Source organism: Ambystoma mexicanum, chromosome 4q, assembly GCF_040938575.1.
Source record: "Ambystoma mexicanum isolate Mex_15411 chromosome 4q, UKY_AmexF1_1, whole genome shotgun sequence".
In the NCBI taxonomy this organism is placed as follows: Eukaryota; Metazoa; Chordata; class Amphibia; order Caudata; family Ambystomatidae; genus Ambystoma; species Ambystoma mexicanum.
In genome coordinates, this window is record NC_090928.1 from 1,188,242,268 (window position 1) to 1,188,254,360 (window position 12,093).

The window sequence follows — 12,093 nt, forward strand, 5'->3', positions numbered from 1 at the left end:
CCATTGACACATACTCTCCAAAGAGAATGGTGAAGCATCAATTGTAGGAAGCTGAATGTCTCAAATGATTTTGCTCTGCATTATCCGTTCTGACATTTATGATTGTAGCATAACTGCACAGCATTGTAGCTACACAATGGAGTATTAACTTAACACAACCTTGAACATTCTTCTCGGTTACAAAAAGTTCAAATCTGAAAAAAAGGACCTGTGTGCTCTCAAAAGCTAATGTATTTATTAGTTTTGTCCTTCGGTTGGCAGTCAAAAAACATATTGATAATGACAACATATACAACAAAACAATGGTGATTCATATGTTCGTTATTTTTAAGCAGCTTTCTAACAAACTTCTTTCCACTAACCTTTTTAATTTGAGTTGTCATCAAACCATAAAACACTGTAGGTATTGAACTACACATTGTTTCAAATGTAGACAGCAGTTCCTGCAAAAGAAATATACGTTTAAGAATATATTCAAAAATATATCTCTTAAAATTGTGGATGCAATGCAAGACTGTAATGCCAGTATTCATACAGTGGTAGCTAGCCCTAAGGATAGATTGGACCACTGCCTGCCATCTTTAAGAGCTAACAAGGCCTCCCTCACTTGTTGTCATTGTTTGTCATGTGGATGTTAAATATATATTACTTTCTGCCAATTCTAGGCTTGGGGAGCATGATCACCATAAGCCCAGTCCAAATGTTGGTCTAGGCACACCGGCAACTTGACCCTCCCCCTATCCTGTCTGCTACAAAGGCTGGGAAAGGGGTCAAAATGACGAAACCCCAAATCCAGCCGGTCCACAGGCAGGGAGAAGGCATGACTGATCTTCCAGCTCTGCCAAGGAGCGAAAACCTGTAAAATAGTGTAACCAGGCATGCTAGGCCAGCTTCCACCATGACGAACAGGCGTGGAGATGCCACCGGTGAATGCATGCAAGTGTGTGTGTGTGTGTGTGCGGCAGCACCTGAGCCCTGCCGCAAGGATAGGGAATATCCTGGGACAGGGAGAGCCACATCGGACAGAATTGGGATAGAGGAGGCAACAAAGGGGCAGAACTGACACAGGGAGACCAGCAATAGGGCGGGAAGACCAACATGGGGCAGAACTAAGGCAACAAGTAGCCTGAACATGTGTTTACATTGGTTACACTCGAACATTTTGCTGACACAGGACTCGTGATTTTCATTGGGTACAACCATATGAAGCAGGGGCATGAAAAGATTCACACTTGCATATATTATTGAGACAAAAATCAGGATTTTGTTTGAGTACAAACATAATGAAAATGCGACATATGGCAGCACTAGCTTATATTGTTGAGCCAGGCATCATGATTTTCTTTATACTCAGGCAGCAGACAATGGACCTCATTACATGTTTGCCAGTATATAATTGTTGGTAAACCTGGCAGAAACTTCAAAATGGAATTACTGTTTCCTACACTTGGTCTGGCAGAATTAACACCAGATTACAAGTGGTGGCATGGCAGTGTTAGTCTGACACAACCTGACAGAGAAGGAGAAGCCACGGGGAGAAGAGATCTCAAGAGAGGACAAGGAGAAAACAATCCTCCACAAGGCCAGAGCGACCCTGAGGGAAGAAAACCACCATCGATACTCTGAAAACAACAAGAACAATTCACCAAGCTCCATGGGTTTGTGCTGCACAGAATCTAGTGGCGAGCCAACGACAAAGAACCATTGTCGGACTGTGAGACATTGATAAGGATTTGTTTTTTGATGTGACATAGTCATATGATTGCACGGAGAGCATGACGAGTAGCGTCATGACGTGTTTGTGAAGGAAGGTAACAAGGTGCGCAAAAGCCTGCGAAACGGGTCATTACATCCAAGCCGTTACCACAGTGTGTGGGCCTAATTTGTGCAGGGGCCGCTAACGGCAGTCCCCACCCCGCTATATATCACACATTAGAGCGTGTGTGACTGAATTTCTAGTAGAGGTAAAAAAATTATCAAAGTGCCTAGCAGTGCTTGCATGTGTACATTTGTGTATCCCGTGGGGCATAATGACAGGGAATGTTATCACAACACAATTTGCGCTAAACCAGCTGCCTAGGGAAGGGGTCACCCGAACCCCCAAGTATCGTAACCCACCCGGCTCCACTTAAACGGGGAGCGTGCCTTCAGTTCTTTTGCCTCGTCCTCCCCAAGAGATAAATTCATCAGTTCGGACTTCTGCCAATTAATCCGCAATCCCGACACTCCCCCAAACTCGGTCAACACCTCCATGCATGCCTTGACAGATCCCTGCGGCTGCGTTAACATGAGGAGCATGTCATCCGCAAAAGCCGCGACCTTGTGCTGATGTCCCCCGAAAGGTACGCCCTGAATCCTGTCTGACTCCCTTATAGCTATCAACAGGGGTTCGAAGTATATAGCAAAAAGCAAAGGAGACAGAGGGCACCCCTGTTCCGTTCCCAGCTAAAGCCTAATTGGATGCGATACCTCCCCGTTAACTGAGATCCTTGAGCTAGGGTTTTTATAGTTTGCAGCGACCATATTTATGAATACTTATCCAATGTCAGGGGCAGGACTGGCCATAGACCATATTCTGTTGGAACTGTAGGGCCAGGGACCATGAAGAAACCTAGACCTAGAAAGCTACTGTACTTCAAAAGGCTGTTATGCTCTTTCTGTAGACGTATTGCAGCCCAAAACTACAAATCCCAGCATTTGGCACACCAGGACTACATTTCCCAGCATGCTCTGCGGACTCGCGAGCCAATGGGAAGCCGCCCTGGGTGTGGCGCGCGAGTGCGCATGCGCAAGCCCCAAGGCACGGGGCTTGTGCTCGAGACATCGAGGAGAGTGGACGTGTGCCCAGCAGCTCCTCGGAATTCACACGCGAGGGGCCCAGAGCCTCCGGAGGAACCATCCGGCCCCTCGCTTCAAAGAGATAAGTACCGCTCAGCCCACGGAGTGTCTGGGATTTACGGGGGAAGCGCAGGGGGCATTTCCCAACCTCCCCAGAGCCCCTGCGCCGTCACATAGAAGCTAAGTGGGCGGGCTTCGGGGAGAGAGTTCTGCTCAGTGATTGTGTGCAGACGACATTATACGTGGATGTTTCACGTGTTTTCGTCTCGTGGAACATAAGCCGGAAAGGCGCACGAGGCGGGAGCGCATTACAGTGCAAAAGGCACTCGGTCTGAAGGAAGACCGAATATTGGCAAAATATAGATCCTGGGGGTTAAAGGCCACGTGCGGTAGCGCACCCCAAAGGAACATGAATCCTTGAATGCACGGAATGCGGAATGCTGAATGCGTGTAGAGTGTGTTTGGGAGAGTGAAAGACTGACAGAACCAGAAGGCACACGCTAATGCTTGTCCTTTGTTTTTCCTTTTAGTGTGCATCTGATCACCTGACCGCAAGGACGTGGCACAGTACTCGACAGCCTTTGCAGGACAGGACTTAAAGACAAAACCTTCCTCTTTGCTTCTGCTTTCCCTCTCCCTCTCCCCTGCTGAACTGCTAATTAATTTTCACTGAAACTGCACTGATCCTGCAACTGGACCACTCTAAACGGCCTCGGTCCTGGGCCCTGCCACTCTCCACTTGCACTGATGCCCTGGAACCCCTTTGCACTGCGGGACTGTCTCTGTATCCCTACAGCCACCCCCTCCCCCAGCACTTGTTCTGCACTTACCTCACACTTGCCACCAGCTGGTCCTATTTATTTATTTATTACGTACGCCACTTACCTTGTACTGCACTTTTCCCCCTCCCCCTCCCCCTGCACTTTTTCCCACTCCCCTACCCCTGCACTTGCGCGATCTGAATGACACCTGGCCTAGTAGGATCGTTGTCTGTCTCCCCTTGTCCCCCCTCCCTGCCTCGTCGCGCCTTGAAACACTTGTGTATAGGCGCGTTACAAATACCATATCATATCATATCATATCATATCATATCATATCATATATCATATCATAAGTATAAGCTAAGTGTGCTTGTGCATAAGACTTTTTGTTCATGAAAAATGTAACTGGACTCACATCTTGTTTACCAATCCATGTTTGTTTTAATTCATGTTCAGAAGAGAATGTACATGATTTGTTGAAGGGCAATGTAGTGTGAAGGGAAACACCTTTACATGTAAAGGTGTTAAAAACACTTGCAGCAACCAGTTCAGGAAAAGTGTGCAGTCATCGTTTATCCTAAAATCCCCAGTCCCATCCATAACCTCTTCCTACCCCTCAATCCGGTTACCCTAAAATCCCTCTACCTATCCACTCATCGAGCCCCTAACCCTCCTTCCCCGCTCTGGTTACGGAGGTCTGTGTAAGCCTAGACTTGCAGACACTGAGACCATTGAGGGGGTGGTTGGTACTGCTTCGCTCCTGCGCCTTGGACCTGGGCATCCTGACATCCAAGGCCCATTGCCTCCATAACCAGGAATAGATTTGGCCTCCTCCATCGAGGGGGTTATACCACCTCTAGACCCGAAAGAGTTGAACAATTGTGTTAAGTGTGGAACCAACAAGTGGGAGTAGGTTTTATAAAACAACGCCGGGTAGCCGTCTGGGCCAGGAGCCTTGCCACGGGGGAGAGCCGCTATAGTGGCTCTAACCTCGTCTTCAGTGATGTCTTGGCCTAACTCACTCCGCTCGGCCTTGGACAGCCACGGAAGGGGGAGAGCCCCATGAAAATCCCTCTGCGGTCCCAGTGCCCTATTCTGTGAAGAGTATAATTCCTCATAGAACTCCGCCAACCTCCCCTTAATCTCTTCTGTCCGAGTGAGCTTTGCCCCCCTCTTATCCCTCATGGCCACAATAACATTCCGTTCCCTATTCCCCCTCAGTAAACGTGCCAGGAGTGAGTCCGCCTTATTGGCCTTTGTATAGAATCTTTGTCTTACTCTAGGCATAGCTGCCTCTGCCTTTTTAGTCCTCAGGATTCGCAACTGGCCATCCGCTGCCCTATACTCCTTGTACACTTTTCTGGTGTGGTTCTTTTCCATGCGCACTCTGGCGGCCTCGAGTTCACCTTCCAACTTTACCTCTAACCCCTTAAATAATCTATTTCTCTCCGCCTGTAGGGCGATCAATTCCCCTCTCAAGGTCGCTTTAAAGGCATCCCACCTAGTCTCCAAGCTCGTATCCACGCTGCTGTTCCGCACAAAGAAATCCCGGATCTTGCCATCTATCTCCTCGCCTGATCCCTCAGGAGCGCCTCCGGGAATTTCCAACTCCACACCCCCTGCCTGCGCCCCCCCAACAGTAGTGCCATTCGGACCACCTTATGATCAGCGATCCCCATGAGGCCTACCTCTACTGATTCCACCCCTCCAATCAAGCTCGCAGACACCCAAATGTAATCAATATGTGACTGAGTTCTATGCACTTCTGAGAGAAAGGTAAATGCCTCCTCCTCACCCCTAAGAGCCCTCCACACATCCCGCAGACCCGCTTCCGCCCACCGTCCCTTTAATTGGGGCGAAGCTACTGACCCTCCGCCACCCCTTCCCTGCTGCGAGCGGTCCCCCCTCCTTTCCCAAGCCAGGTTGAGATCACCCATCAGAACCACCTGCCCTCTCGCAAATTCCTGTAAAGTGCCCAAGCTCTCCCGGAGGAACTGATCCTGGCCCGCATTTGGGCCATACAACAAAGCTATCGTGTATGGAGCGACATGTACTCGCCCCGCACCATGATAAACCTGCCGTTCTTGTCCCGGAGGGTATCGTGCACCCGAAAGTCCATCCCCCTCCAAAACGCCAAGGCCACTCCCCCTTTCTTAGTGGGACCATTCTTCTAATCAGTAGGACCACATACTCCTGGAATTTCACTTTCCTCACATTAGGACAGGAGAACCATTTTGAGTGTAACACAATATCTTAATGGAAAGAATAACACATTATTTATGCCTGCTAATGTTCTTTCTGATAGAGGTTCCTCCCACGGATTCCTCATCCTAAATATATATTCTCTGACTTTGCCGCTCCCAGAAACGTTTTGCCCAGCAGGGGGCGCAATGCATTCTGGCGTCAATGGTCATAGAATCATCGTCTTTGTGATCGGATGTGGTGTCGATGCTGGTACAAATAGCGCGCACAGTGCGCCGTTACCTGAGTTGTCATTTTTTCTACTTGCACGGGCACGTTAGGGATTAGAGATAAAAAATTGTTGACTAAGTGTTAAGGGAGAGTCATCATAACATTGTATTAGAGAGCTCCTTATCAGAGGGGTAGACTGGGAGGGCGATGAGGAATCCATGGCAGGAACATCCATCAGAAAGAACATTAACAGGTGTAAGTAATTTGTTCTTCTAATGGATTGTGCCTTTCCACAAATTCGTCATCTTAGACTTCCATAGCAGTAAAACCTTACGGAGGAGGGAAGGAGCTTACTCCATGGCATTTATATCACCACTTGTTGGAGGTCAGCCCTGCCAAAATGAGACTCATTTGAGGTTACTGTGTCCAGGCAATAGTGTTTTGCGAACGTGTATAGAGGACGATGTTGCAACATGACCAATATGTTTTACAGGTACCCCTCTTTGAAGAGCCAAGGTAGTTTGCACACCCCTAGTTGAGTGTGCCCTGATGCCTTAAGGAATTGGCTTATTCACTCTGGTGTAGAATTCAGAAACGCAAAGGCCTATCCATGTTGAAATTGTTTGCTTTGTTATTACTTTTCCTGTTTTCGGGCCGGTAAAACCAATGAACAGTTGGTCTTTCTGTCTGAATTGACTTATCCCGGTGATGTAAAAACTCCTTAGATGGATGAAGAGGTAAATATAAGGTTGGTAAACAAATTGTCTGTGACAAGTGACATTCCGATAAGACCTTTGGAAGGAACTAAGGGCACACTCCTGTCCTTGGAAAAAAACACCAAAAGGTGGCTTACAGGACAGAGCCTGCAATTCGCTCACTCTTTGAACTGAGGAACTAGCAACCCAAAAGGTAGTTTGCCATGACAAAAATGGCTCAAATGTAGAGGCCATAAGGTATGTTAACAACAGGTTCAGGTCACAAGCCGGCACCATGAAAGTTAGTCAGGCCTTTCAAATATGAAACCACCAAAGGAATCGTGTAATACGACTCTTATTCCGGCATCTGCTTAAAAATGTATGGAATTGCTAAAAGCCCTTGATGGTGGTGGCCAGAAGGCCATGTCTTGCCAGATGAAGCAGAAAAGACAACACATTTGAGATGTGGAAAAAGGGGTTCACTTCCTGTACTCTGCACCAGCTGCAAAAATGTATCCAACAGCAGTGGTATAGAACCTTAGTTGCTGGCCGTTTGGCTGAAAGCATCACCTCCATCAAGTCTTCTGGGAGTTCCCAATCCCTGTACCTTAGACTTTCCAAAGCTAGGCCTATAGGTTGAGCATGTGTATGCACAGGTGAAGAACCAGCCCCCGCTGGCCTAAGGGAAGATGATGTGGGAGACAGATGGCCATATCCAGAAGGTCCGGGACCAAGTCCCATTCCAAGGCAATCAGGATCATGCTTGCTCCATACATTTTTAACCTCCAAATCACTTGAGGAATGACGGGAATCGATGGGAATGCATAAAGGAGCTGGAAGTTCCAGCCCACCACCAACGCATTCCAAAGTGCTCCTCTCAGGAGGAATTCCCTGGAGCAGAAAAGTTTGTACTTCCAGTTCACACTGGACACAAACAGATCCACTTGAGGGATTCCCCAGAGGGCGAATATCTCTAGAAGAAATTCCTGGCACAGCTCCTACTCATGGGAGACCAAGCCCTGCTCAGCGTATCTGCAGTCGTATTCTCCTTCCCGGCAAGGTGAATTGCAGACAGGGAACGCTTGTTCTGTAATGCACAGAACCAATGCTGCACTGCCTCTCTGCACAGGGGGAGTGACCCTACACTCTTTCTCATGTTCATGCAGTGCATGGCCACTGTGTTGTCTGTCATGATCAGTAAAGCCTTCCCCTGTATGGAGGGAAAAAAGGCTATCAGCACCGTTCTGTTTGCCCTCAACTCCAAAAGGTTTATATGAGGTTTTGCCTCCGCCAGTTTTTTGCTTTATCTCGGCCATGTGGGATGACCTCGCACTTATGCTCTCCGGACCCTTGCAAAATTAGTAATTGGACTCAGATAGGCAAAGAATTACACATTAAACTTTGGTTATAGTTATAATATAAATGGCGCATTATAGGCCCTTTATTCACTTATAACATACACAAAAAGAAAGATAAACACATAATCAGTTATACATTCACAAAGATAAAAACCATCACTGTTATGATAGTTGCTGAAGACACCTTAATCTCAGCCACTACGACACTGCTTAGTCCCACAGCAGGTAGGCAAAGAGATCGATAGTCCTAACAGGGTCTGGAAAGGAGCGTCCTCCCTCTCAGCGAGACTGCATCACCCAGGGTCAAAATTCTAACTGCTTTCCTAAGAGGAAAACCTCTTCTCTTTATGCAGCTCCTTTCGATTCCCGCGCCTTAGAGGTTACCACGCTACCCTCGGCTGAAGAGCAGACAACAAGCATGAGGTGCTAAAAAAATGGAATATTCCAGCTAGAAGCAGGAAAAAAAATCAACTTCTCTCATTGCTTTCGTTCCCATTATCCCTTATCACTCCACCTGCAGAGCGCTCTAACTCCCTTTCTGGCTTGTCCTTCAGCGGACAACACAACAACTATTCTGACAGGCTTGCTCATCTGACATAAATATTTGACCTTGTCTTTGCAGCAGAAGAACAAGTTACTTACCAACTGGTAACGTCCTTTCGATTGGATGTTCCTCCAACGTATTCCTCATCTTTGATGTATTCCATCAGCTTCAGCTGCTTTGGAAAAAAATGTCGGCAGAGGGCACCGTGTGTTGATGTCGTCGAGTCGATGGTCCCTCGAAGGCCTCCGTCGAGGGTGACATCATCGGGTGTATAAGTAGCACTCGCGGCGCCCGTTGGCCTCAGCTCTGTTTTTCCCCCTTTCATTATCAATTTTCCACTAAGCAGACTGTGCCGGTACACAGGTATTTTGCCTTGCGAGAGTTGGAGTGGCAACAGCATGGGAAAAATCTACAGAGGGGTAGGTTGGGAGGGCGATAAGGAATACGTTGGAGGAACATCCAATCGAAAGAACATTACCAGTTGGTAAGTAACTTGTTCTTTGAGTGGATTGTGTCCTCCAACGTATTCCTCATCTTTGATAGACTCCCAAAGCAGTGAGGGTAATTCTTATGGAGGAGGGATTAGATTTTTTTAAACAAAAATTTCAGATGGCTGAGTATAGGACTGCACTACCAAAATTTAACTCCTTAGATCGGGAAGCATCTAGGTTGTAGAATTTTGAAAAAGTATGTAGCGATGACCAAGTCGCTGCTTCACAAATGGACCTTATAGGAACACCTCTTTGTAGGGCTGTAGACAAAGCGATGACCCTGGTGGAATGAGCCCTTAAACCTTCTGGTGGGTCTTTCCCGCCAGTCTGTAGCATTCCAAAATGCAAAGCACAATCCAGCGTGATATTGTGTGTTTTGTTACTGATTGACCCAATCTTTTTCCTGTGTAGTCAATAAACAGTTGGTTGTCCAATCTAAGCCTAGAAAGCCTAGAGATATAAAAGCTTAAAGCTCTTCTTGGATCCAACCTGTGTAATCTTTCCTCCTCCTTACTAGGATGGGGTGGAGAATAGAATGTATGTAATACAATTTTTTGATTTTAGTGAAACTCAGATACCACTTTTGGTAAAAATGAGGGTGTAACCTTCAACACAACCCTGTCCTTATAGAATACAGTATAGGGTGACGCAGAAGACAGTGCCTGCAATTCGCTCACTCTTCTTGCAGATGTTAAAGCAACTAGGAAAGAAGTTTTCCATGTTAGTAAACTTAATGGGCACGTGTGCAAAGGCTTAAAAGGAGCACACATTAAGAATTTTAGGACCAAATTGAGATCCCAAATCGGTACTTGAAATGGGTGAGGAGAAAACACATTAGTGAGTCCTTTTAAAAATTGTACAATCAAAGGAATTTTGAAAAAGGAGCATTCTTCCGACGAGCGCTTGAAGATGGAAAGTGCTGCAAGATAACTTTTAATGGTTCCAACATTCAGACCTCTATGTGCTAGGGTCAGAAGAAAAGATAGTACTTCCGGAATAGAAGATAGTACTTCCGGAATAGAACATAGAAAAGGATCGATATTCTTTTCTCTGCACCAGTTGCAAAACTTTTTCCAACGGCAACGGATGGAGACTTTGTTGCTGGTCTTCTTGCCGAAAGCAACACCTCCATAACGTCATCTGGAAGGTTCCAATCCCTATATCTCAGCCTTTCAGATACCAAGCATGAAGGTTGAGCGTTTTGACCTCTGGTGGAGAACCTGACCCTCCATTTGAGAGAGAAGGTTCTCTCTCTGACGAAGCCATACTGGAGGACAGATGGACATGTCTAGAAGGTCTGGGGACCACTTTCTCCTGGCCCAATCCGGGGCAATTAGGATCATGCGGCTCCCGAACCGTCTCAGTCTCCTGATGACCTGAGGAATGATGGGAATCGGAGGGAACGCATACAATAGTGGGAAATTCCACTCCACCACAAACGCGTCCCCCAGTGTTCCTCTTGGGGGAAATTCCCTTGAGCAATACCTTTCGCACTTTCGGTTGATACCAGTCGCAAATAGGTCTACCTGTGAGGTTCCCCAAAGGGCAAAGGTCTGTAGAATGACTTCCTGAGCCAGTTCCCATTCATGGGACACTGTGCTCTGCCTGCTCAGAGCATCTGCCATCATATTCTCTTCCCCGGCTAGGTGAACTGCTATTAAAGAGAATCCTTCTCGAGTTGCCCAATACCAGAGCTGCATTGCCTCCCTGCACAGAGGTAGTGACCCTACACCTCCTCTTTTGTTTAGATAATACATGGCCACTGTGTTGTCCGTCATTATCAGGACATTTTTCCCTCTGACAGATGGCAGGAAAGCCTTCAGCGCTAGTCTGATTGCTCTCAGCTCCAAAAGATTGATATGTAGTCTGGACTCCGATGGAGACCAACGACCGCTGATTGTCAGATTGTTGGCATGAGCTCCCCACCCCTTGAGTGAGGCATCCGTCACTACTGTAATCTCCGGCCATGGTTGCCAAAAGGGTTCTCCTTTCAGAATATTCTCTGAACAAGTCCCCCATAGAAGATCCTGACGAACCTTGTTCGGAATCTGGAGAAGATCCGTCATTAGGCACGAGAACTGGGACCATTGAGTCTTTAGAGCCCATTGAAGGGATCTCATTCTCAGGCGTGCCTCTGCCACCAGAAAAATGCAGGATGCCATGAGGCCAAGCAACCTTAAGATGTAGTAAGCCTGAAGATGATGGCCGTTTTGGAATTTGGAAACCATCTGAAGAATGTCTTGAGCTCTCAAACTGGGAGGCAAGCTCTTTCCCAGGGATGTGTCTAACACAGCTCCTATATATTGGAGCCATTGAGAAGGTGTCATTTGTGACTTCTTGAAATTGAGGGAGAAGCCCAGACTGTGGAGGAAGTGGCAGGTGACTTTCAGGTGATTCAGTGCCTGTTTGGCAGACCGTGCTCTGATCAACCAATAGTCCAGATAGGGGTAGACATGAATCCCCCCTCTCCTGAGGTGCGCTGCCACTACTACCATCAATTTGGTGAAGACCCTCGGGCGGAGGTCAATCCGAATGAAAGGACTTGAAACTGATAATGTGAGTCGCCAACCACGAACCTCAGGTATTTTCTGTGCTTTAGATGAATCGGCACATGAAAATAAGCATCCTGTAGGTCCAATGACACCAACCAGTCCTGAAACTGAAGGGCATGAAGGATCTGAGAAAGAGTGACCATCCTGAACCTGTCCTTCCTGAGGAACTTGTTCAAGTTTCTTAAATCCAGGATGGGTCTCAGTCCTCCGTCCTTTTTGGCGATCAAATAATATGGGCAGTACCATCCCATGTTCCTCTCCGCTGCAGGTACCGGTTCTATAGCACCTTTCTCCAGCAGGGTTAGAACTTCCTGCTGTAGGAGCGGGTCCGGAAACTTCGATGGGTGTCTCCCTGGTGGATTACTTTGAGGTTGCGTTAGAAAAGGAAGACAGTAACCTTGGGCTATTATTTCTAGAGCCCAAACATCTAAAGTAATGGCTC

At 47.2% G+C, this 12,093-nt stretch overlaps 1 protein-coding gene across 1 annotated transcript in view; it reads right to left on the reverse strand.

Moving 5' to 3' along the window:
- The window catches only part of DNAH8 (dynein axonemal heavy chain 8), an 8,835,797-nt gene that overhangs the window by 6,275,291 nt on the left and 2,548,413 nt on the right, over window positions 1–12,093 (reverse strand). The window contains exon 19 of the mRNA XM_069608756.1: window positions 363–443. Coding sequence (XP_069464857.1) covers window positions 363–443 — 81 coding nt within the window. The remainder of the gene's footprint in view (window positions 1–362; window positions 444–12,093) is intronic.